General features: G+C 37.4%; 1 protein-coding gene across 1 annotated transcript in view; it reads right to left on the reverse strand.

Moving 5' to 3' along the window:
- Positions 1-4,893: 4,893 nt before the first annotated feature.
- Positions 4,894-27,636, reverse strand: part of rngtt (RNA guanylyltransferase and 5'-phosphatase) — a 164,596-nt gene continuing 141,853 nt past the window's right edge. Inside the window, exons 14-16 of the mRNA XM_065268829.1 lie at positions 22,351-22,417; positions 9,236-9,359; positions 4,894-6,285 (exon numbers count right to left, since the gene is read on the reverse strand). Of these exons, the coding sequence (XP_065124901.1) occupies positions 6,134-6,285; positions 9,236-9,359; positions 22,351-22,417 (343 nt within the window). The 3' untranslated portion in view covers positions 4,894-6,133. The remainder of the gene's footprint in view (positions 6,286-9,235; positions 9,360-22,350; positions 22,418-27,636) is intronic.

Consider the following 27,636-nt stretch of genomic DNA (forward strand, 5'->3'; position numbering starts at 1 on the left):
TATATACTGATGATTTAGATTCCTGGACATATGTAATGGGATGTTTCATGTGGTGTATTTGTAATGTTGTATATTATTTTATTTGTTTACCTGCCCAGGGACAGCAGATGTAAATTAGCTGTTGGCTAACTCTGGTGCAATTACTTTTAATTGTGCATTGTCCCTGTAAAAATAAACAATAAAATGAAATGAAAGGTCCTGGAGTTGTCTAGCCAGTCTCCAGACCTGAAACGAATTGAAAATCTTTGGAGGGAGCAGAAAGTCTGTATTGCCCAGCGACAGCCCCGAAACCTCAAGAATTACAGGAAACATATGATCTCTGTACTGCAAAAAAAGATTTCTGTAAGTTCTGCTTTTCTGTATCAAATACTTATGTCGTGCAATAAAATGCAAATTAGTTACTTACAATGTGATTTTCTGGATTTTTGTTTTACACTCACTCACAGTTGAAGTGTACCCGTGATAAAAATTACAGACCTTTACATGCTTTTTAAGTCGGAAAACCTGCAAAATCGGCAGTGTATCAAATACTTATTCTCCCCACTGTATCTTCAGAAGATACGGCAGTTTCGAGATACCCATTCGGACAGCCTTTATAGGCAGAATAATGGAATTCTGGTTAAAATATAAAACAGATAATTTTGCGTTAACTAATCACATATTTGAAAATGGCAGTACAAATTTCTAGCTAGAAATGCAAAGGTGTAAAAAGTAAAAATATAAACTTATTTACAGTAAATTTGTGCTCCAGATGCTTTCTTGGCCGCCATTTTATTTTTTCAAACTCGACCAGGCTCAACCGAAAAACATTCCCCAGTAAATTGGGTTTAAATATCAGGAGTTCCTTTCGAGACAAAAGTTACTTTTGTCCCGCTGCTAATACTGTTGCATTATGTCAAAAATTTATATTATGCTTCTTTAATGTTATTTTCATAGTGTTCATACGGTAAAAAAAATGTTCTCTACAATGTCAGGTTGCTTTTGAAACATTTGATGTAACTGAAATTTAAAATAAAAATTTAATTTAATTATTTTTGCAAAGATAAACAACAAAATATGTTTGCAGTTATTTAAAAGGTGATAGTCATATATATTTAATAAAAACAAGTGTAACACAAAAATCTCTCTTATTCTTTCGTCCTAGCTGACAGGGTCAAAAGTAAAAATGTGCTACTTATGTTTAAAGTGAAATTATACTGAAGTCATTTTACATTTGTTCAAATTCCACCTGGTAATGAAAGACCACACTTGTGAGTTATTGACCACAGCAAAAATATATATCTGTCTAAAACATTAGCTTTAAAAAATCAAGGATGACAAATGGTGCTTTCGCCCCTGATGTTTTTCCATCAATCAAATTCGGTTGGGTGGTTCATAACACATTTTTCTGTGGTGTCACAAACTCAGAAAACATTTTATATCTGACTTTACAGGGACTGTAATATTTGTATTGTGTGGTAACTGTTTTATCAAAGCAGTGAAGTAAAGCAATAAATCATCTGCCATTGTATTGAATTTCTCCAATCAAAAATTCATTAAATGACATCCTTGGTTCTGGAGACAAAAGTCATGATGACAGATTGGACATTTACCCGCAAACCGTTTGCTTTAAGCAAAGTCTACAAGACCTGCATGTAGAAACGTCATTTCAGATTGAGTTATTACATTTTAATGAAACCTACAAAAACAGTTTTTACTTCCTTCAGACTCAGTAGCCAAGCTAAACCGTCCACAGCAGTTCAACCACCAGTAGGTGAAGTGTTTATGAAAGTTAATAGAGTCGTTCTGATGTCACGTTGACTTTTAAAATGAACGTCCGTCCTCTTCATTACTCTCTATCAGCAGAATGCAGCTTGCAGTCTCTCCGCCTATTCTCATCCCCATGTGTTTCCATCATCTCAATGAGCGTTTGGAGGCATCATAAACCTGTCAGAAGTGGAAAATTGGCTGCAATCAAAATCTAATCACTGTCAACATGCAGATTAGCTGAAGATGAGTTTACAGCATCACATACTTCTCTGAGAACAGAAAAGAGAAAGGCCATGAATGTCAGGTGTGACTCACTCCTCTAGGGACGTGAGATGATGTCTTCTCAGATGTGTCAATCTGCTTCTCACAAACATTAGATGAGATGCAAGAGAGTCATAAAGAATTTGTGAGCGTGTCACACTCTCTCTCTGTTCTCCACGATGGTGTCGACTTCAACTGTGATGGTTCAATTACGAGTGAAAAATACTGAAACGTCCATACCACCTCATTAATGACAAAAACACAACTGTGACAAATCCAGCATTCAATTCAGCTTAAATAACCACAACTTTCACTATATACAGATGTAGGGAAGTTCATGAAAACGGATCAGTTGTCGGATGTTTCCAACACATACATTTAGTTTGTTTGTCCATTTCCCTAAACACGACCAACAGATGCGTTAAGTAAATTACCCCGTCTACCGGCAGCAAGTAAAACATATTAGGGTAAATATGATAGGGTATAATTATATTATGGAAATAAATTAGGGTTAATTATAGGGCTGGGCAAAAAAAATAGATTTTTTCGATTAATCAAGTTTTTTATGTGGTTGATTCAAAATCGATTCTCAAAGAGCAGAATCTATTTTTTTCCTTCATATTTATTTCTGCGAACATTGAACCTAAGATTAACGTTAATCTAATCTAGTCTTCTTCACTAGATTCACCATTTTTGCCTTGCGCGATGTTACCAAGGAGCGAGAGGTGAACCTGTCAATCATTCATTCAGTGATTAAAATGTCGGTTTCAGGTGCTTCATCGACGTTGATGCCACCTTCACGTAAAAAGTCAGATGTATGCAAGCATTTTAGATTTATTAAGCAAGACGAAAACGATAGTGTGGTGGCTTTTATTTTCTTTTTATTAATTACCCACTTGTAAACTGCTGTTCACTGTTCTTTTTTATTGATATAGTATTTGAATTAAATTTATATTCATTGAGTTGAATCGAGAATCGAGTATAAAAACCGATCCGAGAACCGGAATTGAAAATTCAATTGAGAATTGGAATTTAATCGATTTGATAGCTTGTGAATCGAAATCGAATCGATCTGAAACATCTGAATCGATACCCAGCCCTACAATAGTTAATCATTATTTTTCAATGAAAACATTTATTGCAATATGATTTATTTACTATTTAATATAGCATACAAAACTTTTTTTTAAAGTGTGTGTGTGTACTGTGTATAAACTTATGTATATAAAAATACACACATATGCATGTATAATTAAAAAATACAATTATGTATTAATTATTTATATATAATATAAATAATATATAAATATTAAAATGTATATGAATAGTTTGGTTCCAAAACGTGATAAACACCATTTAAAAAAATATTTACTGCCAAAATCAGTATTGTATCTGGCTAGTATTAAAAAGTCATTTATTAATTTTATGCAAAATCCAATATTCGCCGTGTCATATTTTCTCCCTTTTCCCAAAATGCAATAAACGCCAGTCCTGCTTCTCTGCAGAATGCAATAAATCTGCTCAACAAATCACAGCGCACCATTCCCCACATTGTAAACAATAATAGCTGCGCGTTGAATACACACAGAATCCTAGTTTTCCTCATCTACTTTGTACTTTGTGATCAACAAACAAACAAAAACAAAATAATACTTTTTTGGCACTGATAAACCTGTGGTGGGAAAGAAACGTAAGCCACTCGGGCGAAGGAAAAATGCCGGCTGTTGCTTGTTCTCACACGACAGCATTAAGCTTCTGTCATGCTAACACATTGACCCCAGGGGATCTTATGAAAAACTTTCCTTTATTTTACTCAAAGTCAATGAAATCGAGCAGGACCAAAACATTTTACAGCTGATCGCTGTCAAAAAAGTTCAGCAACGACGTCCCAAGAATAACAGCAGCAATGACAGTGTTCTTAATATGACAAAGTGTTTTAATGCCATGTTTATTTTTTTAATCAGTGTATACCACTAGTCAACTAAATGAGTAAAGATGAATGCACATTTCTATATTGATTCAATAGATTTATAGCATTTTGAAAAAAAAACCTTGTCATGGATTTATTGCATTTTGTGGTAAAAATAATAAATCTTTGAAAATCAAATTATGGATTTGAATTTTTAATGTTACTATATCCTAAAGATGCTATGTGAAAGTTTGTAACAGAAAATAGTGGTGGTCACTTCCTTGGTACAGAAAACACATTTTTACCCAAATTTGTCAGAATGGATTTATTGCATTTTGAAACCAAACTCTTCATATAAACATGTAAATATTTCTTAAATATTTACATGCATGTGTGTGTATTTATCTATCTATACATAATTATATAATGTAAACTTAATCTTTTATTCTGCAAACGATTAGTCGCTATTAATTGTTATGCAGCCCTACTACGTGTTGTAAATCTTAGATCCGGTTTGTAAACTGGTTCAAAATCTGCCACCAGAAGAAAGAATGATACATCATCTTCGAGTGTGAAACAGCATTGGCTCTTGTGTGTTTCAAGACTGATTGCATCATTACGTCAGGTTGTAATGTGACACGCTATTGGTTCTTTTAACTGTTTGCATCATGCTCTAATGTTCCAGTTTATGTCTGAATAAGATCTGACTGTGCGTTGCATTTTTGCACGTTTTCAAATAAAATGATCTTATGGCTTCAGTTCAGAAGGTTTGCAATGAGAGTTGTTTGTATAACTTTTAAAGTGTTGTTTATTGCTCAATTTATGCAATAAATACCCGTGAGTGTACTAGTGTGTTGTTTTTTTATTTGGTTAAGCAGCAGTTCCGTTTATGGTAGGGGTGGGTTTAGTTGCTCTAAAACAGGGGTTTCCAAACTTTTGTGAGCAAGGGCTACCACAATAGATTAAATAATCTGAAGGTCTACTCAAAACATTTCATGTAAGGAATAACTGATAACGTCTACCGAAATATTCGAAAATCCAAGGTGATTACAATGTGGTTATGCATTATATTTGAATAATTAAACTGCCCGTCGTCAATTATTTTTTTTGAATATTTAATGATCATTGTTTAAAATGTTAACATACATAAAAGAAGCCAAGCTTTCATAAAAATATGTAATAAATAAATATTAAACTTGAGGCTATTAAATGAATGTGCTTTGGCGGGCACCTCACAAACTCTGTGTGGGCAACCCAGTGCCAGTGGGTACCATGTTGGAGAAAAGTGCTCTAAAATATCTTTAAAACCATAAATGTTTATGAAGCCATTTCAAGTTTTACAAATGCAGAACATTAAATGCATACAAAATCCAAAACAACAGGTCATAAAAAACCCTAAAACGTAACTGTACGCCGCAATAACCTGCTTGCACAAACGACATATCGGGTCATTAATTTTGGAGGGCTACCAATATGCCTGTCTAACATAAAGCTTGTAATAATTTTAAAAGTAAACTTAATTAAAAGCACCATAGCATATAACTCAATTACACCTATAAGAAGTGTTATAGACAGAATGTGATGAATCATATTTAAATTCATGTGATATATTACCCAATGTAAGTATATATCAACACGCCTGTTATGCTACTGACATAGCCGACGATTTTTAACTTAGTAAGATTTCTTCCTTCAAAGCAAGCATAAATACACCTGCTGATTTACAAGAAACAAACCTGAACAAAACTGCTGGGGCAACATTTTATCAAACATTCAAATAAAAATAAAATACAAAAGTAGTCACAGGACATCAGTTTATGTGTTATCTGTACACTCAGTGGATTCCAGTTTTCAGCTGTGATCAATGCTAAAGAAAAGTGATGGGAAACTGTTGAGTTTTGGAGGGTCTTAGTCTACTTCAGTATGAACATAAAAACAAATAGCGGCAAGATAATACAGAATGTAAAAAAAGAAAACAAATACGTTCAAATCCTTTTTTATTTTTATTTTCCTTAAATAAGAACGCATCCCAACATTCAATGTTGAAACTCCAAACAATGTTTTTTAAATAGTTTCACTTATTGACATCATCGAGAACAGAAGCCAAATGAGGCTGAAAAGCAAAACATCTCTCGCGGCGTCCACCACCAGAGCTGCCGAATATATCTGCAATAAAAAAATACAGAGCACTTCTCTTCTGTCGTGTGTGTGTGTCTATGGTACGGTCTGATTCGGTCTCTTTGCTGCCGGCGGAGGCATGAGCTCAGAGTCGGCAGGGTGCTTGCGCGACTGCGCCTGGGCGATGCGGTCCAGAAATTCAAAGAGGATTTCCTTTGTGACGGGATGTTGGATGCTGTTGCACACGGCTGTCGAGAGAACAGAAGATAATGTGAGAACAACACGTAACCGGAAAGAAAGCTCACCAATAACCTTGAAAAATCTGCCACAGGGGAAGCAACAGCAGATATTAGCATAAACTCTCCTTCACGCTTTCGGATAAACCGCTGTCATCACTCTCAGTGAATTATTAAAAAACTGCTTTATTGGAAAAACATTTATTTTTGGGTATGTGAATAATAATATGTTGGGTTTAATAGTTTGCACCTGCTGGGTACACTCTTGGATTTTCAAATAATAGTCCAGCCAAATATTAAAATTAGCCACCCTCAAGGAATCTGAAATATATACGTCCATTATCTTTCAGACGAACACATTTGGAGTTATTTTAGTAAATGTCCTTGCTTCTCCAAGTTTATAATGGGAGAAAACAGGATTCAGGAAACAACTTGACTTTGAAGCACAAAAAAGTGCATTCATCCTTCACAGAAGTAATCCACATGGCTCCAAGGGGTTAATAAAGGTCTTTGTGGGTAATCGACACAATATTGTAAGAAAAATATCCTAACTAGCTCCGGTAACAATGCCATCTTGGATTCATAAGAGTCACTGCGCAACGTACCCAAGGTAACCAACGCTCACTACGCTAAAAGTCTCTAAATCCAAGATGGCGTCATTGCCGGGAGCTACCATATTTTCCAGACAATAAGTCGGATCAGTCAAAAATGCGTTTGGAAGAGGAAAAAACATATATAAGTCGCACTGGACTATACCTCGCGTTTCTTTAGAAAATGATTTCACAAAATCCAAGCCCAAGAACAGACATTTATTCTGGAAAGGCAAGTTATATAACTAATAAATAGCACAGAACAGTAGCCTGAATAGGTGTCCATACATATTAACGTAATATTAAGATTTATTCATTAAACAGCATACAGAACATACCTGGGAACCTGAATAGGCTAAATTATTACGACAAGCCATGTCAAGTTCAAAAAGGTCCCGAAATCATTCCACATCACTGAATCCATTGAATGACATTAATAGAGGAGCAGCATAGAGCGGACTCTCGCGGCTATACACGGTAATGGTCAGTGTTGGGGGTAACGCATTACAAATAATGTGCATTACGTAATAATATTACTTTTCTGAAGTAACGAGTAAAGTAACGCATTACTTTTTAAATGTACACATTGATTTTTGAGTTACTTTTTCAAAAAAGTAATGCAAGTTACTTTTTTAGTTGCTTTTAGATTTAAAAAAATTATGTACTTCATTAAACTAAAAGTAGTCACATTATGCACTCTATGCGTACACGCCTGTGTTGGAACAGTTTGAGTCAAAGCCGACATTTTTGTGATGAAATTTCTGAATGCAGAACTTTTCAGTCAAAAAAACACCTGCAAGGCTTGAAAGAGATCAAGCCTCAGCCAAGAAAAAGTAATGCAGAAGTAACAAAAAATTTACATAAGCATTACTTTCCATGAAAAGTAACTAAGTAATAGCCTAGAAATCTAGACGCACCCTAGCGGCCGCAAAATATATTTGCTGCCAGGGTTTAGTCTAGGCACTCACAATACACTTAACAGCTCCAAAAACCAAAATTTGGTCAGGCCAATCACATCGTGTGTAGCGTCTGTGGGGCGGGCTTAACATGATGACGACAGAGCTGCGACGGTTCCTACTTGAAAACTTCGTTCTTCGTTGCTCTGATTGGTCATAGCGCTATCCTATTGCGTGCAGAGGCATTTTGAGGGACAACCTTATATCCCGCCCCTTGCATTGAGCCGTTTGTGTGAAGAGTTGCCAGACCTTACATCTTGATGTAGGTCTGGCTAACCAGGCTAACTAAGTAACGTAATTAGTTACTTTTTTTGGGAGTAACTTAATATTGTAATGCATTACTTTTAATAGTAACTTTTACAACACAAGCTCCAGGATCCGCCAAACTATGAAAAAAGTGCGACTGGTACAGTTATAAAGTTGAAAATATGGATATTTTTCTTACAATATCGCATCGATTACCCGCAGAATACCTTTATTAACACCTTGGAGTCAAGTGGATTACTTCTGTGAAGGATGGCTGCATTTTTTGGTCAGAAGTTGTTCCCTGATCCCTGTTTTCTACCGTTATAAACTTGAAAGAGCTAGGATATTTACTAAAATAACTCAAAATGTGTTCGTCTGAACGATGATGGATCTCGGATTAATTGAGGGTGAGTAAATCATGAGGTAATTTTTATATTTGGCTGGAGTATCACTTTCACAAGATGCCACAGAAGAATTATTTCTTTCATACACTGTAAAAAAAATTCAGTAGAAATTGCAGCTGGGTTGCCGGTAATTTACCGTAGATTTAAATTTATGTTATTTACTGGCAAAATTTTGTTCAAAGTTGAATGAACATTTAACATTTACAAGTCTTTGTCTTTACAGATTAAAACTAAAAAAACAGCATCAAGCAAAACGTTCTGGGAAACAAAATCTGAAGCAAAAAACAGAAAAAGGTTGATGATGATTTCTGGTTCCCAGAATGCTTTGCATGAGACTGTTATTTTATAGTTTTATTCTGTAAAGATAAAGACTTGTTAATATTTAAAATTTATTTAACTTTGAACAAACTCTTGCCAGTAAATAACATAAATTTAAATCTACGGTAAATTACCGGCAACCCAGCTGCAATAACATTGTAATTTCTACGGATTTTTTTTACAGTGTATCTTTTTATAATCTAAAGATCCCATTTTACTAGAAATAACTTTTTTTAAATGTTTACATGTTAAAGCTACAAAATGTAAGATTTTTGTAATAAAAAATATCCAAAAACCACTTACACAATGTGGTCGTACAAATTAATAAGAATTAGCCACCTCATAAAATACATACAAATTGCCTGATAGCATTGGAACCATTCAGCCAAAAATGGTTCTTCTATGGCACCTTTATTTTTAAGAGTCTGTGTTTGATGGAGATTCTTACCCATGGCTGTATCGTATGAGTTGGGGAAGCTTTTGTCAACTCTCTGTCTCATGAACATCCAGCTGTTATTAACAAACGTGCACTCGATGATTTTATTGTCGTACTGTTTCAGGTCCTTTGTCGCCTGAAACGAAACAAAAAGCATTTTAAACAAAATTATAGTCAGCGACAGTTGCGTAAGCATATACTAACATTTTGCATTATTATCAATTCTCAGTCGATAATCAAATGGATGATAATAACAGAATTGTTAGCTCATCCACGTATCTAAAATCTACCGAAAACCTCGCCAACAGATAAAAATGATTTCACCGTTAATGTGTTTAGTAATTTTATGTAAATATCATGCAAATGTGTTCATTTGCTTTCAGCACATTCGTGTACTTTTCATTAATCATCATTATTGTTATTATGACCAACCATCCACTTCTCAGGATATGAACATCAATACTGGCCATTAAAAACCTTTTTTTGTCAACCGCTGCAGGAAGTAATGAGGAACAAAGGTCAGGACACAACGCAATGAGACGTTCCTCTATTCATACCATACTAAATGTGTCTGGTGCTCACATGCTGTCCACTGGGTCTCGGCTCAGTTGAATTGTTATAATTTTTAGGGCATTTTGAGGGTTGTAAAGTAGCTGGCAATGTGTATGGAGTCTCCATTTACAAACTTCATGTATTTCCAATTTCGGCAACAAAACTAAACCCGAGAATGTTTGGCCCAAGAAAGCAAGAGAGAGAGAGAGAAATGTGAAATATAAAGAGACTACATTCTCGCAAATCCATGGCAGGTTGTTGTGTGGGGGAGGAAGTGAGCTGGCAGTAAAGCCGCCTCCTTCTGGGCCTGTTGGCATTATGGGATGAGTAAATACCCCCATCATCCAACACTGAAGGGCATCTGTGAGCACAGCGCACACGCACACAACAGGACAATATCTCAGGGATTCATTGACCTTTGAGAGTATGATACCTTGGAAAAAAATACCATCTGGAACCACATAAGAGTGTCTGTAGGAGAAAGTTTTACATTTCAATAATACTTTATTTCCATAGCCCACTTTAGACATTTTACATTTTAAGGAATTTGGAACTACTTATCAACCACAAATCTTTACAGTACTAGTGGACTATCTGCTAAATTTCTATTAACACTTTATTGTGATGATGCCTCAACAGACATTCAACTGTCTAAAATTATCTTTGCAGGTGCATATCAACTTTTCCACTAACCCTAATGCTGCGTTTACACCAACCGCGTTTCAGGCGTCAAAATCACGTCTACCGCGCCTAGTTTGCCGCTTGACAGGGTTTGAATGCATTCGCCCGTCAAGAGCGAAGTAGACGCGCGGAAAAAGCAAGCATTTGTCGCGCATCAGAGGCAAAATCCGCTTCTTGTGGGAGGGGCAAGTGCTATGCGGTTGTCTGTTTGCAGGATGAATGATGTTATTATTTCCTTTATTTAACCAGGTAAGAACTTTCTGAGATTAAAAATCTCTTTTTCAGAAGTGACCTGGCCAAGATGAAATACACAGTATTGAAATAAAAAAAAACAAAATAAAATAAAATAAAAAATAATAGAAAATAGACACATAAGACAAGATATGTGCACATCCTTAGTACAGATTAAAAACATTTACAATTCATTTCTTCCTTTAACAGCTCTGTAACAAGAGATTTAAAAATATTCGTTGACACTAGGGTAGGTAATTTGATGATATTCTGTAAAAAGTTCCAATCGCTTGGTGCTGCATACCAAAAAGCGTGTTTGCCAAATTTTGTTCGTATTGACGGTACTAAAAGAGTGTACCATTCTTGTGATCGCAGAGAGTAAGCCCCAGGAGGTTTATGTTGAGTAAGAGAGCATAGATATTGAGGCAGCTGTCCCAAAATAGATTTATAAATAAATAAGTACCAATGCTTGCGTCTGCGCATAGATAAGGATAACCATCCAACTCTGTGATACAGTTCACAATGGTGAGTACTATAGTTGCAGTTTAACATAAACCTAAGTGCACCATGATATAAAACATCCAAAGAATTTAAAAACTTGGCATTTGCTGATTTATACAATACATCTCCGTAATCAAGGACGGGCATAAAAGTAGCAGAAACTAATTTCCTTTTTGCTTCAAAAGAGAAACAAGATTTATTTCTGAAATAAAACCCTAATTTTATTTTTAATTTAGTCCTAACTTGATCAATATGAGTTTTAAAAGATAATGAATCATCCAATGTAAAACCGAGGTATTTATATTCTGTCACTACCTCTATTATAGTGTCCTTTTGAGTTTTAAGAGGTATTTGATTTATCACTTGCTTTTTAGATCTTGAAAAGAACATTACTTTAGTTTTAGTCTCATTCAGAGTCAAGTTTAAATCATTAAGTCTTTGCTGCACAACATCAAAAGCATGTTGTAGCAGCGACACTGCCAGATGTAATTTAGGAGCACTACTATAGATCACAGTATCGTCCGCGTAAAAATGGAAGTTCACATTAGTTATATTAGCATCAAGGTCATTTATATAAATAATAAAAAGTAAAGGCCCCAAGACTGATCCTTGAGGGACTCCTCTCGTGACTTGCAAAAGTGTGGATGATTTGCCTTCCATCTGCACACATTGTGTCCTATCTATTAAGTAGCTTTCGAACCACGAAATTGTGTCTTCAGATAATCCGATCTGTCTCAGTCTATTTTTCAGTATACTAAGATCAACAGTGTCGAAAGCCTTTGACAAGTCAATGAAAAGAGAGACACAATGATGACCTTTATCAAGCGCCTCAATAATATCGTTTAAGACCTTGGTAGCAGCTGTAGTTGTACTATGCTTCTTCCGGAATCCTGACTGATTATGTGATAAAATATTATATTTATTTAGATATATTGTCAATTGCTCACTAATAAAATGTTCAAAAATCTTCGACAGGACACATAATTTCGAAATCGGCCTGTAGTTATTCATATCAGTGGGATCCCCTGCTTTAAACAGTGGGCTTACATATGCAGACTTCCATATCTTTGGAAATTCATTTAAACTCATTGACAGGTTATATATATATGTTAAAGGAGCTGCTATATGATCAGCAGCTAATTTTAAAAAGAAAGGTTCTAAGCGGTCAGGACCAGCTGCCTTATTTACATCCAGTGTTTGAAGGGCTTTTTTAGTCTGTCCTGTCAATAGTGGTTTTAAAGTGAACTTTGGATGTGATAGATGTCTTCCCATAACATCCATTCCGATATTCATATCTGTAGTTTTGGGTGCCTTTAATAATGATCCAACAGCAACAAAGTGGTTATTAAAACAATCTAACATCTGTCCTTTCTCTGTTATTTTCTTGGAGTTATCCATTATATATGAAGGAAATCCTACTACCTTTTTTACAGCTTTAATGGATTCTACGTTTTTCCAAAATTTCATTGATTTATTTAAATTACGAGTTGTTTCGTTTAAGAAGTAATCAGCTTTAGCTTTCCTTATCATCACTGTACATTTATTTCGTAGCTGTCTAAAACAAAGCCAATCGGACTTTAAGTCAGAGTGCCTTGCTTTAGCCCAGACAACATCACGCTCCTGGACCAAGTTTGATAATATGGGTGAGAACCATGGGTTATCTCGACCCTTGACCCTATATTTTTTAAAAGGCGCATGTTTATTTATTATAGTGGTGAGTCCATCATAAAAATAATTCCAGGCACACTCAATGTCAGGAATTAAAAAAATCCTCTCCCAATCAAACAGAGCGAGGTCATGGCTAAAACCTTGCTCACTAAACTGAGACATGCATCGCCTATTAATTATTCGTGGTTCTGTTTTAGGTAATTTTGTATTTCTAACTATTCCTACAGTACAGTGATCACTCATGTCTTGCGCAAACACAGATGCATTTGAATATTTATGCGGTGTATTCGTAAAAATCAAATCTAAAAGTGATGATTTAGACATATTTTTTAAATTTAACCTTGTTGGGGTATTTATTAATTGTTGAATATTAAAAGTGTCACAAAAATTTTGTACTTCAGTAGATAAAGGTTGCAGCCAATTCCAATTAAAATCTCCAATTAATATTAATTCTTTAAAATTCAACTTTGACATAAAATCTGTCATCAATAAAAGAGAGTCGTTTGTTGCTGATGGGGGTCTGTAGCAACCCACAACAGTAATTGCTACAGATTTTGAAAATTCAACTTCAACTGCCATAAATTCAAGTTGTTTAAGTATTGACTTGGATAGTAGCAAAGTTGCCTTGTATTTATTTTTAATGTAAATGGCTAGTCCACCCCCTCTTTTTGGCCTATCAATTCTAAAAATATTATACCCTTCGATATTAATGACACTATCTGTTATTGATTTATTAAGCCAGGTTTCTGAAATTACCAAAACATCTGCATCAGTGTTCTTTACCCATATACGTAACATATCCATCTTGGGTAATAAGCTTCGTACATTCATGTGAACAAAACCTACCCCGGATCTGTTTTTAAAATCTACCGGAGTGGGGTAAGTTGTAACATTTTGTGGACCTGGATTTAGCGCAACATTCCCTGAGATCAGTAGCAGCAACATTATCATGCTTTTGCGCATTACTGATCTTGGTAAAAGCTTCCCATTCTGTGAAATTACTCGTTGATAAAAACTGGGCGTAACATAGTGAGAGACATAATGATAAGACTTGCGTATATGATTTAGCACACATAATTTGTGACGGTCATTCACAGGCAGCAAAACACAAGTATGTCTCCCATTATGGGTCTCATTTGACCAGTGCACATTAATACCGGAGACCAGTTGTCCAAAGAACGTACACGAATGATTACCACGTTCATTTACAGACAAAAAAACACTAGTATGTCTCCCATGTTGAGTCTCGTTTAACCAGTGCACGTAAATACCTGAGTCCAGCTGTCCAAACAACATACAAGAGTCATTTCCAATATCACAGGTTGTTAGGATATGGCATAAGATGATTGGAATCAGCAAAGTTGTTCTCCAGTTTCCGTACCACATCTCGCTTTCCGATGGTTAATTCCACAAAAAGACGGGATCTTCAATACGCTGAAATGCGCCTTAGTTTCTTGTCCACAATGTTACGTCCAATCTACAACCCTCCATGTGAAACTCGTTTATCCGCCAAATTAGTTATGCGTTCCCCGTGGATCTGTCAATGCATAGTCGTCTTGTCCACGGGCTTCTCCGTTTCCAAGCTGCCCTCCTTAAAACGGCCAGCTGTATATATATATGTTCACTAGTTTCATAAGATTCTTAAAACGAATTAAAAATAAAAGCTTAAAAGGAAGAGCTTAAAAGGAAGAAAAACATAATAATACTTAAACAGAGAGACTAAAAACGTTTCTGATACTGCTGCGCCATCTTGGCGCAATGTTGATTGTGCATTTATCGAAAGAGTTACCGGTTTGTATTTGGTCACCTTACTATAGGGGGAAAATAAATGGCGCAGGTCGATAAACGTCATGTGACTCAAAAGTGAAATGTGTATTTACAACTTACCAGGTTGCCCAATGTCCTCACTGACACTCTTCCAATCGAGGTCCTTTTTATTCCTGTCTCCTCTATAGAAATAAGAACTTGTGTCGTATAGCTCTGGGTGACTGCTTACGGACAATATCAAGCCTTCATGCTGAATGAGTGACTCCGGGCGGGGCTGCCGCCACAGCAGCAAGCACGCTCCTGATTGGTTAACGCAATTGGTTAAGTTCCAATTTTTAAACTCGAGCGTCAGCCGCAAATTCGCGTCAAACGCAAAATGCACAAAAAGCACCCTTCGCGAGTACCGCGCCATAAACTCAATTTGCGCGAACTAGACGCGTGAATGAGGCTGAAACGCGTCTTCCGTGCCGCGCTAAACACCTCATCCGCGCTGCGGGACCTCCAGATCAAGTTCAAGTTCCTTTATTTTATACCCTTAGGTAAATTAGGTTTCAGTGGCAAGTTCACAGTTCCTCACACAAACAACAATAAAACAACACTAAAAGGACATCATAAGAACAGTAACATAAAATAACAATGTAAAATACATCAATAGATAGCAATTAAAAAATAAATAAATAAAATAATAAACCCTTTTTACGCCTTTAATTTATTCATGTGGTTAATCACAGCAGGGACAAAGCTGTTCTTAAATCGTTTTGTTGTGCAATGTGGTACTCTATATCGTCGATTTGATGGGAGTAATTGAAATTCATTATACAAGGGGTGATGCCTATCTCCTGTAACTGAAACACCCATTCGCTGTACCTGCCTGGTATACAGTAAAGCAGGGGTAAGTAAAGGCTCCCCAATCAACTTACTAGCCCATTTCACAATTTGGTTCATCGAGTTGCGATTTTTCACTGATAAATTTCCATACCAGGACACCAACGTAAATGACAATACTGACTCAATGTAGGCACGATAAAACAAAATCAACAATGTTTTATCAATATGGAATTTACACAATTTCCTCAAAAAGAACATGCGCGTCAATGTGTCTTCACATTGACTTAACATGTAAATCACTTGCGCTTGCTGCCTCTACCGCGCCTGGTGTAAATGCACCATTATGGTGCGTTCACACAAGACGGGGAAATGGCGGCAAGCATGATAGATTTACATGTTAAGTCAAAGCAAAGACGCAAATAGGCATCTTAAGGCGCGGCGTGTATGGCACGGTATGCGCAAATTGAATGTTAACTTGATCCGAGTTAAAATATCTGAACTTTGGCGGATTTTCGTCGGACTAGAGCCACATTAACCAATCAGGAGCTTGCTCTAACAGTGACGTGATTACAGGAAGCGAGCAGAAAACAAAACATCATTGGAGGACAATTATCATCACTATATGAGACATCTTCGTACTTTTAAAGCAATTGAAAGGATTTTGTTTGGAAGAAAGTGTGTGAGGAGGTCGAAAACAATCTGGTAAGTTTACTCAATTTGAGCTATTTAAGCCCCTCCCATGATGCGAATTTCCGCGTGACTGTCTCGAATGACTAGAATTTCACACGTGAATGCAAGTAAACTCAAAATGTTCAAGCGTCTAACTACGTGCGAATAGTGCATTTTTGCCGCTCTTCCGCGTCTGGTGTGAACGCCCAGTGAGTGTCAAAGTGGCCCGAAGTCATTCTTTTTCAATGAGAGCTCCGGTGAGCAGCAGGGCGTTACGTCTTGGATGGTGTGAGCGTCAAGGAGAGTTGAAATCAGCTAGCAACTTTATGGTAATGAGCTATGATGCGTTTCGGCAGCAAACAATCGGAAGGCAAAAGCATTTGGCGGCAACCAATCGGAAGGCGGAAGCCCATAGAAGTCTTCGGCCTGAGAGGATTCCAGAGTATGCAACTACTCTTTGTCTACAGTGTCCTTGGCAGGGCCGCAGGAGCGTTTTTTAATGCTTTCACCGGCAGTGGTGTGAACGCACAGTAACCCTTACGATCTACTAATACTCCAATGACAGTTAGTTGACATATAGTTGCAAAGTTATTTATAGTTAGTAGAATGTCTAAAGTTGACTATCAAATAAAGTGTAAGCTAAATGTCTGGTTTATTTTATTTATAGAGCACATAACGCGGGCAAAAAAGGAGAAAAACATCACACAACACATCTCACAAGGTGTTAAAAAACAATGAAAAATTATAATACAAGATTTAAAAAGAGAGCCAGCAGGCTGTTTCACAGCATAGGGCCAGCAACAGCAAAACATAGATAGCTAAGTGCTTGGTGATTCAAAGATTTATAAACAAAACAAAAGGTAAAATACAGTAGTGTACATGAAGCCAGTGCAGTGATCTTAGTAAGACATGGCCAAATGTGTGCGGCAGCATTTTGGACTTAATGAAGATAAGCAACAGATTTCTTAGAAATGCCACAGTAGAGAGTTGCAGTAGTCCAAGGAAGAGGCAATAAAAGCATGGATAGCAATCACTAGAATACTCTCAGAGGGGAAATGTTTACTTTAACCTTGGAGAGAAGGCGTAACTGAGAGAAACAAGATCCTACCACCGCATTGAAGATGCTATCGATTAACAAAGCCAGTTTATTTGTGATGAAAACAAAAAAAAAATGATCAAAGATTAATATCACCATTACTGTAGTTATCACTGGAGGCAAAAACAATGATTTCAGTTTTACTTTCATTTAAATAGCCAAAGTTTTACTTCATCCAGGGCAAAAAGACTTCAGGGCAGTAATCATTCTTATTTACTGTCTTTATGGTAGATGTATGCAGAGCAGTGGAACGAAAAAACCCATGTTTACTGAAAATAGAACCCAAAGGGAGCATATACAGCAAAACAAGAAAGGGTGCGAGAGTGGAGCCCTGCGGCACTCCATAGGAAAGTTGCACTATAAAGTAAAGGAAATTATCCAGAAACATCTATTTGTCAATTACGTTCGCCTTCCATTCCACTAAATGCTCACACAGCATTTTTTTCAGGACAACAAAACGTTGTGATCAACTGTAGCAAAGGCAAAGGTGGCATCTAAAAGACCTAAGACCATCAAAAAAAAAAAAAAAAAATTCACTAATCACTAGCAGAATATCAATAAAACGTGCAATTACACATGCAGATCGCTACTAGGCACTATCCTCGCATGTAACCCACAGTAGCAGTGCAACAACCGAAGAAGCAGCAGCTTGTTGTGAATGCTATTGAGAAGACCAGCTGTTTTGGAGGTAAATGGACAGCAATTATTGTTGCAACTTGAGTTACGTATCACACCTCAACTCGACCCATCTTTATTTGGAAAGTTGTAAGCAGAAATCCGTGTAAAAGTGAAATGCAATGCAGATTTTTATGAGCTGACAGGAGGGTTTCTAGCGGACCAATCACAGCGCCTGCGGTCCGCGTAACATGGACGCGCGGTCACATTTTTGCAGTAGTGCGTGTCGGGTTACATAGAGCTACATACAGCCTACGCAAAGCCTACCACATAGATCCGATGTGGGACTATAAAATAATATGCCTTTAATTGTAGTCTATAAATTAAAGTGCCTTTAGTCAGAAACTAAAATTATGAGAGCCATGTCCTGTATAGTACAGGAGTCTGGTCGAGGCTAACTTGCAGATGCTTTCAACACGAACATGGCAGACATCCACAAGCATTGTTTGGCTTTTACCTGGCACAAACACGATGCTCCTGTTAGTTTCAGATCTGACCGCTATGAAACCTCAGTCACCCTGCTAAAGTGCTGGCATCCATTTACAACACCACACGGCGCCTAACATAGCCAATCCATCCGTTACAACTAAAGACTGCCAAACACCTTCATAGTTTGCCATAATATGATAGTTGGCAATAAAACATGTAAATCAATTCAATTTAATGAGATAAACAATCAGGGACAGAGACACCATTATAGCTGGCACATCACATACATTAAAACAATCCCATATTTTGTGAAATATAGTATTAAACCCTCATTATCTTGCTTTGGCCAATAGCACAGCTTACATTCATATGTCAAGTGGACAACCTTTAGCACTTTGTAGCTGCATAACACTTTTTAAGTTATAATCACAGACCACAAAATTGTAAATATTCTCTTAACTTCTTTGTAGGATGACACTTGACTTGTTTATATCTATTGATTACATTTCTAATGACCTATGACTGTCACATGGGTACAAAATACGGTATAATGTGATCTCTTAAGCATCTAGAGGAGACAGCATATCATGAGAATGACTTTCACTTAGACATTAAAGCATCCAACAATTTAGTTAATTGGCATTTCATCAATAATATTGATGTGAAGTAGTTAAACTGGTTATGTTATGATAATTGTATCTAATGTTAGAGTGCAGTTAACCTAAGGCTGGATGATATACAGGGGGTGGGAATCATTGTTATTGTGATACAGTAACAGTATGTGTGATATCCATATCGTTGCAATAACTTAAAATTTATTTTACGTGTATATCATTTGTGTGTTGCATGCTTAGAGTGTCCAAATTAGACCAATAAGAAGGGACCTTACTAAATACCCGCAAAGTAGGTCTTATATTTTTATACTATTGGCAAGACCGCAGGCGCAAAGGTGAACCTAGGGGCTCAAAGCCGAGAACGGAAAATAAATATGGCAGGATTAGGGACAAGCGAGGAAAACTACAGAGCCGAACTTGTGCCTAACGGTACATTCACACGAGGCGTAAGCGTTAACACTTAACGGAAGGCTTGTCTGAAGCATGGCCAACAGCCAATCACAGTGGCTTCAATACATGCTCCGGTCTCCCATAAACGTAATTGGCTGGCTCTGCCTAGGTTATTTGCATAAGGCGATATGATTGGCTGACGCACGCGTTGCCGCTTGAAAAATTGGGAAATGTTCAACTTCTGCCGCGAGCAACGGCACTGACGCGGCGCCGACGGATCCACAATTCAGTTCGCCAACGCTTGACGTCACCCATTAAAAGTGAATGGGAAGCGTCAACGCTTACGCTTACATGTGAATGCGGCGTAAAAAAAACGGTACGTCTGAAGCATAGACTGTAAAAAAGATGGACGACGCCTGTTTGCTCTCTTCCATTGGTAAAAAGTGAAGCCGCCAGTGTCCCGATACGGCACTGACATCTCGGGCCTTGAGTCTGCACAGTAGCGATTTCGGGACCAGTCATGCGCAGTAGTGAGCAGGAAGTAAAGCCACGAAATCAAGACCACGCCCTCTCTCTCGCAGAATGCGCATATCACACGATATCACAGCTGTCAATCATGACGTGACACCACCGTTTTTATATCATTAAATAACTAAACACAAACTTATTTTAAAAACAAACATTTGAATTCACATCGGCGTGATAAAACTACAGTAAATGACAGAAAACAGCTTTGGAAAAAAGATAATTGAAGTGTAGTTAAATTGTTTAATTGGTCTCAAGTCTCATTGAATAACATGGAGAGGTGGGGTTTATGACCTATACTGGGACCAGTCACTGGGGGGCGATCGAGACGTTTTGGCTTCACTTTTCAGGGCTTGTGCGGCACGCTTGGTCTGAAGTAGTTTTTATTAGCCCGAATTAGATAAAAAAGCTAATAAAAATAGTGTTCTCTATGGAAACGATATACTGCAAGAAAGATTGTTATCGCAACGGCTCAACAGCGAATAGCATATTTTCTCAATATTGTGCAGCCCTCAACCCATAACTCAATTAAAAGTTGCAAAAATCTGTAATTCCCATAAATTCTGTTTTATAGTATCATAATGAGACATGATCAGAGTGTACTTTATGCATATTGAAATGAAGTAAAAATAAAAATATATTCAAGTCCATCCATCCCAAAACCACTATAACTGCAGCTCCACCAGGTGTATGAGCTTATGGTTTTATGGACCTGAACCAGCTCAGTTATGAGTCTTCAAGTCCCCATAATATAAAAACTGCAGTTTACTGCCTTTAGTATGAATATGCTAGCCTAAGGATATCTATAAACAAGTGATATATTTTAAAAATAATCATTAAAAACATACAATCTCTCACTTCAATAACTTTTATGAAGTCACTCTTCACTTCAGCTTCTCATCAGATTACAGATTGTAAAGTTAACTGGCTATTTCTATGCATTCTATATGTATTCATATATAAGCCTGTATTGTTACTGTAATGTTCCAGCATTTTTAACCATCACTCGCTGCATTTGATGCAATAATCAAAAGCATAAATTCATAAACGACATTCATAAAGACATAATTTACTTTAGGTGGAGGGGAAATAATAGCCTGGATCAGCTGTGCTATGTAACAAACTTTATATGAATACACTGTCCATCAACTGAGTTATGTTATTATAACGGGACAGATTTAGTTTTTTTCCGGCTAATTTTGTTATACATCAGAGATCTGAAAACTAGAGTAAATGGACATTATTCCTCTCGCCAGACTTAAGGCTCGGCACAGGAACAATGCCAGTAAAAAATATACAGTTCGATACAGTTTCAGAGTGGATGGATGTCTGTAGGATTCATTGCTTTAGACACAAGGCAGAACTATATTTTAAAGGTGTGAACGACCGAGAAGTTAACTAACGTTATGTTCAAAATATTCAGGATAAGAAGTGAGATGCTGGAGTTTGATGTGTGCTGCTATTTCTGGATGTCAATTATTATGAGGACATGGTGCATCAACAAATGTAAATTGTGGATCCCATTGGGATTAAAATGTAGAAGACAGAGTCCCAAACCTATTGTGCCAGCTGCGTACACACCAAACGCGAAGCATCATGTTCCTCTCTCTAAATAACTTGTGGGACTTAACTTCGTGTTATGCAAATTTTTCGCACAAGTTGAATATTTAAGCATTGTTGAGTAGACGCATTTGAGGCGAATATTGCATGTTTTCACGCCAATCGCGCTGCCTAATTTGCATCATTCAAATCGCCCTGAACATGCGCACGTAGGTGCTTATTTATGTCTTTGCATTGACTTTGTATGTAATCTACTCTCGTAAATCATTGAATTCGCGTTTAGGGGTTGTGTACACCAAAACTTTTACGCCCGCGGCCGGCGCATGTTTTCAATTGTTTCCAATGGAAGCTCGGCGTTTTTCAAATAAGCCAGCAGCTAGCAGTTTTCTTCCGCGCTGAAAACCGGCAGCCAGCGGTTTTTCCGCGCTCAGTGCTGAGCACAGAGTTGAAAAATTTTCAACTTTGGATGAAAAGCTCCGCTCATCAATGTCAGTTCTCATGCGGCTGTCCAATCACAGTGGAGGTGGGGCGTGACAAGTATCACAGCAACCAACCGTCTCACAGCTGACGTATCAGAGCTACCAAAGCACTTAGCTGAAGAAAGCTGGCACTCAGCTGAAAAACAGCTGGCATTCGGCGTTGTCCAGGCGTTTTCAGCCGCGTTTAAAAGTTTTGGTGTGTCCAGCCCCTTGGTGTGTACGGCCCATTAGGAAGAATCTTAACTGAAAAATAAGTCAACTGGACTAATCTGCACAGGCATGATTACAATTCATTTTGCAGACAGTGCATTTTGGGATTGAGCTTACATGAATAATACATGCTTTCAAAATGGCACAGAGCTAATGTTTAAATGTAGGAGACTTCATTAAAAGCAAGTTTAAGAATGACACGGCAAACTTTAGCATGAAATTATCAAAGATGTGATTCAATGTTTCTCTCACCTTCATTTGTGCGAAGGGTCTCTCATAGCTGCCCACGTACAGAAGGCCCACCAGCTGAGGGATCAGTCTGGAAAAAGAGCAAAGATAAGGGTCTAAATTAAATTTCACATCCGGACGAGGCCAGCAAGGCGATATCCCACAAGACAACATAACACAGTAAAACAATGGCAGCTCTGCTGTGGAGGACGTCCTAAAATACTGTCATATAATTATCTTGCCTTTATAATAAGTACCTCTATAAAGCTGTCACAGTCAGGCTGAGAAGCCCAAATACAAAGACCTGAAGGGCTTTATGCAAAGATATTTTGGGATGTGGAGGGTGTATGGAAGAAATTGAACTGTCAATCATTCATCTGTCATTTTTTTAATCAATACCGAAAAGGATTTTGTATCAGAGGCTGGAAAATGAAACACTGACTGATCATCTGCACTGCATCATAGCAAGAAAACAAACATCAGGCCAAATACTGAAGTTTTGAGCCATCTGACAGTGTAACCAGATGCTATCTGTTGTGGTATATCGCTACACTATATTGAAATAAATTCAGTTTCATTCTCTACATTTACACGTACACTGTAAAAATGGTCAAAAAAATGATCCCGAACTGTAACTGGGGCAGTACCGTTTCTATTAGTACACATTTACACCTTAAAAGTTCATATCAGCACCTCAAATGTAAATATTGGTACCAAAGAGTTAATATTAGTACATTAGATGTAAATGTTGGTACTTAGGAGTTCATATTGATACCTCAAAAGTACATATTGGTACTAAAGGGTTTATATTAGTACCACAGAGGTAAATATTGGTACTAAAGAGTTCATATTGATACCTTAAAAGTACATATTGGTACTGAAGGGTTTATATTAGTACCACAGAGGTAAATATTGGTACTAAAGAGTTCATATTGATACCTCAAAGATTCATATTTGGTTCCAAAGAGTTCACATTGTTACCTCAAAGGCACATATTGGTACCTCAAAGGCACATATTAGTACCTCAGAGGCACATATTGGTACCAAAGAGTTCATATTAGTACCACAGAGGTAAATATCTGTACTAAAAAGTTCCTATTGATTCCTCAAAGACTGCCATTTGGTACCAAGAAGTAAGCACCTCAGAGGCACTTATTGGCACCAAAGAGTTCATATTAGTACCACTGAGGTAAATATTGGTACTAAAAGTGCATATTGATACCTCAAAGATTCATATTTGGTTCCAAAGAGTTCACATTGTTACCTCAAAGGCACATATTGGTACCTCAAAGGCACATATTAGTACCTCAGAGGCACATATTGGTACCAAAGAGTTCATATTAGTACCACAGAGGTAAATATCTGTACTAAAAAGTTCCTATTGATTCCTCAAAGACTGCCATTTGGTACCAAGAAGTAAGCACCTCAGAGGCACATATTGGCACCAAAGAGTTCATATTAGTACCACAGAGGTAAATATTGGTACTAAAAGTTCATATTGATACCTCAAAGATTCACATTTGGTGCCAAAGAGTTCATATTGTTACCTCAAAGGCACATATTGGTACCAAAGAGTTAATATTAGTACCACAGAGGTAAATATCGGTACTAAAAAATTAATATTGATACCTCAAAGATTCACATTTGGTGCCAAAGAGTTCATATTGGTACCTCACAGGCACATATTGGTACCAAAGAGGTAATATTAGTACCACAGAGGTAAATATTGGTACTAAAAGTTCATATTGATACCTCAAAGATTCACATTTGGTTCCAAAGAGTTCATATTGTTACCTCAAAGGCACATATTGGTACCAAAGAGTTCATATTAGTACCACAGAGGTAAATATTGGTACTAAAAGTTCATATTGATACCTCAAAGATTCACATTTGGTTCCAAAGAGTTCATATTGTTACCTCAAAGGCACATATTGGTACCAAAGAGGTAATATTAGTACCACAGAGGTAAATATTGGTACTAAAAAGTTAATATTGATACCTCAAAGATTCCCATTTGGTGCCAAAGAGTTCATATTGTTACCTCAAAGGCACATATTGCTACCAAAGAGTTAATATTAGTACCACAGAGGAAAATATTGGTACTAAAAAGTTAATATTGATACCTCAAAGATTCACATTTGGTACCAAGAAGTTAGCACCTCAAAGGTGCATATTGGTATTAAAGAGTTCATATTAGTACCACAGAGGTAAATATTGGTACTAAAAAGATCATATTGATACCACGACGATTTACATTTGATGCCAAAGAGTTCATATTGGTACCTCAAAGGCACATATTAGGACCTCAGAGGCACATATTGGCACCACAGAGTTCATATTAGTACCACAAAGGTAAATTTATTTATTTATTTATTTATTTATTTAAGGATAGCCCCTTGAGATGATCCATCTATTTTTCGAGGGGGTCCTAAAGCACAAGGATAGCTGTTTCATATACAACATCACAATAGATCCCACATTATACAACAAACACAGAACAATAACACATACCCAATAAATGATTAACAATTGGTATTTAAATATTGGTACTGAAGAGTTAATTTTGCCTCAAATATTCACATTTGGTACCAAGAAGTTAGCACCTCAAAGGTGCATATTGGTATTAAAGAGTTCATATTGGTAGCTCAAAGATTTATATTTGGTGCCAAAGAGTTCATATTAGTACAACAGAGATTCACATTTGGTACAAAAGAGTTCATATTGATACCTTAAAGATTCACATTTGCTGCCAAAGAGTTCACATTGGTTCCTCAAGGTAGGGCTGGGTGATTTGGCCTAAAATAAAATTCCCAGTTTTTTTCACAAAACTATATACAATTTAAATTATTTTTTTTATGTTACATAACACAGAATGATGTGAGCTTTTTCTTAAGTCTATAGCTGGTTTCAACAGTAACAAACAAGCAGCTTTCGTGGTTATTGCGTAACTTCCGGTAAACTCCGCTAAGAATAAATAACATCAAAGTTAACCCTTTTAAAATAGTTTATTTATATAACTTAATAAACAACACATAGATTACATAGGAAACCAAAACATTTGTTATTTTAAAATTTGATATATTATAAAAGGTATTTGTATAAGAGTTCAGTTTCAGCAACTAGTCAGACCATTAAACAAACAGAAACTGGAAGTAAATTTCAGACCAGACGCGCAATCCTGTCACCGCATGTTCTGACGATGAAACCGTCTATAGCTGCATCGTTTAGCTGGACCATAAATCTGTGTGGCAGAGTAAAATGACATCTCTTCCACCATCTAAGCGTAACGCAAATCTGAGACTAAATCTTACGTCTAGTCAAGTGTAGGCATAAGGATAAAGTTTTGACTTGTTTCTATAGCAAAAATAGAAATAATGAAATTTGATGAGGCGTTGGCGCATCTAATGCACAGTATACGCGAGCTTTGTGCTTTCATGCATAGCAGAGTGAGAGATCGCACCATTCTTATATACACATCATAAAATACTAAATATTTACAAAGACACAGTAAAGAACTTATTAAAAGCTTTCATTTAATTTCATTTTAATCCAGAACTATTAGAATTAATCTGCAAATAATTATACCTTTTGTGCAAACGGTGAAGGCTTTTGTTTAGTTAATGTTCAGGATGCAAACGTGTGAGAGAAGGGAAAGCTCTCTATTGTCACCTATTAGTTGGTGGCAGTAAATATAAGTTTATAACCATAACACAAATGTTTTTTTGCCTTGTGTGCTTGTCCTGCCGCAGTCTTTTTCATTTCGTATAGCGCAACATCTCTCCCACTCGGCAGCATGCCTGTTTAAGGTGCTACAGTAAATTGGTCGCTATTACTGCTACCTTTGCTAGCAACAAACTTCAAACATACTTTGCAGTGGGGTGTTGTTTGTTCTGCTTCTGAAGCCGCAAAACCGAACCAATTCCAAAATACAGATGACACTTTGCGTTTCTTAGGAACAAGTTCTTCCCTGCTCGCTGCCATGTTGTTTGTGTATCTCTATGGCAAACGCACAGGGGAGGGCTGACCCAATCGGAACTACTGTACGGGAGCAAAGAAGGAGAGCGTCAGCGGATGTAAAAGAGAAAACAGATTTTCATGCAAACAAATTAATGTAAACTACACATTCGAGTTAATTGATCAAATTGATTTATCGCCCAGCCCTACCAAAGGCACATATTGGTACCTCAAAGGCACATATTGGTACCCCAAAAGCACATCTTGGTACCTCAAAGGCACATCTTGGTACCCCAAAGGCACATATTGGTACCTCAAAGGCACATATTGGTACCCCAAAGGCACATATTGGTACCTCAAAGGCACATATTGGTACCCCAAAGGCACATATTGGTACCCCAAAGGCACACACCGGCACCCCAAAGGCACACACCGGCACCCCAAAGGCACACATCGGCACCCCAAAGGCACACACCGGTACCCCAAAGGCACATACCGGTACCCCAAAGGCACATACCGGTAGCCCAAAGGCACATACCGGTAGCCCAAAGGCACATCTTGGTACCTCAAAGGCACATATTGGTACCTCAAAGGCACATATTGGTACCTCAAAGGCACATATTGGTACCTCAAAGGCACATATTGGTACCCTAAAGGCACATATTGGTACCCTAAAGGCACATATTGGTACCCCAAAGGCACATATTGGTACCTCAAAGGACATATTGGTACCTCAAAGGCACATCTTGGTACCCCAAAGGCACATCTTGGTACCCCAAAGGCACATTTTGGTACCCCAAAGGCACATATTGGTACCTCAAAGGCACATATTGGTACCTCAAAGGCACATCTTGGTACCCCAAAGGCACATCTTGGTACCCCAAAGGCGCATATTGGTACCTCAAAGGCACATATTGGTACTCAAAGGCACATCTTGGTACCCCAAAGGCACATATTGGTAGCCCAAAGGCACATGTTGGTACCCCAAAGGCACATATTGGTAGCCCAAAGGCACATGTTGGTACCCCAAAGGCACATGTTGGTACCCCAAAGGCACAAGTTGGTACCTCAAAGGCACATGTTGGTACCCCAAAGGCACATCTTGGTAGCCCAAAGGCACATCTTGGTACCCCAAAGGCACATCTTGGTAGCCCAAAGGCACATCTTGGTACCCCAAAGGCACATCTTGGTAGCCCAAAGGCACATATTGGTACCTCAAAGGCACATATTGGTACCTCAAAGGCACATATTGGTACCTCAAAGGCACATATTGGTACCTCAAAGGCACATATTGGTACCCCAAAGGCACATATTGGTACCTCAAAGGCACATATTGGTACCTCAAAGGCACATATT

This window comes from Paramisgurnus dabryanus, chromosome 12 (genome assembly GCF_030506205.2).
Source record: "Paramisgurnus dabryanus chromosome 12, PD_genome_1.1, whole genome shotgun sequence".
Taxonomy (NCBI): Eukaryota; Metazoa; Chordata; class Actinopteri; order Cypriniformes; family Cobitidae; genus Paramisgurnus; species Paramisgurnus dabryanus.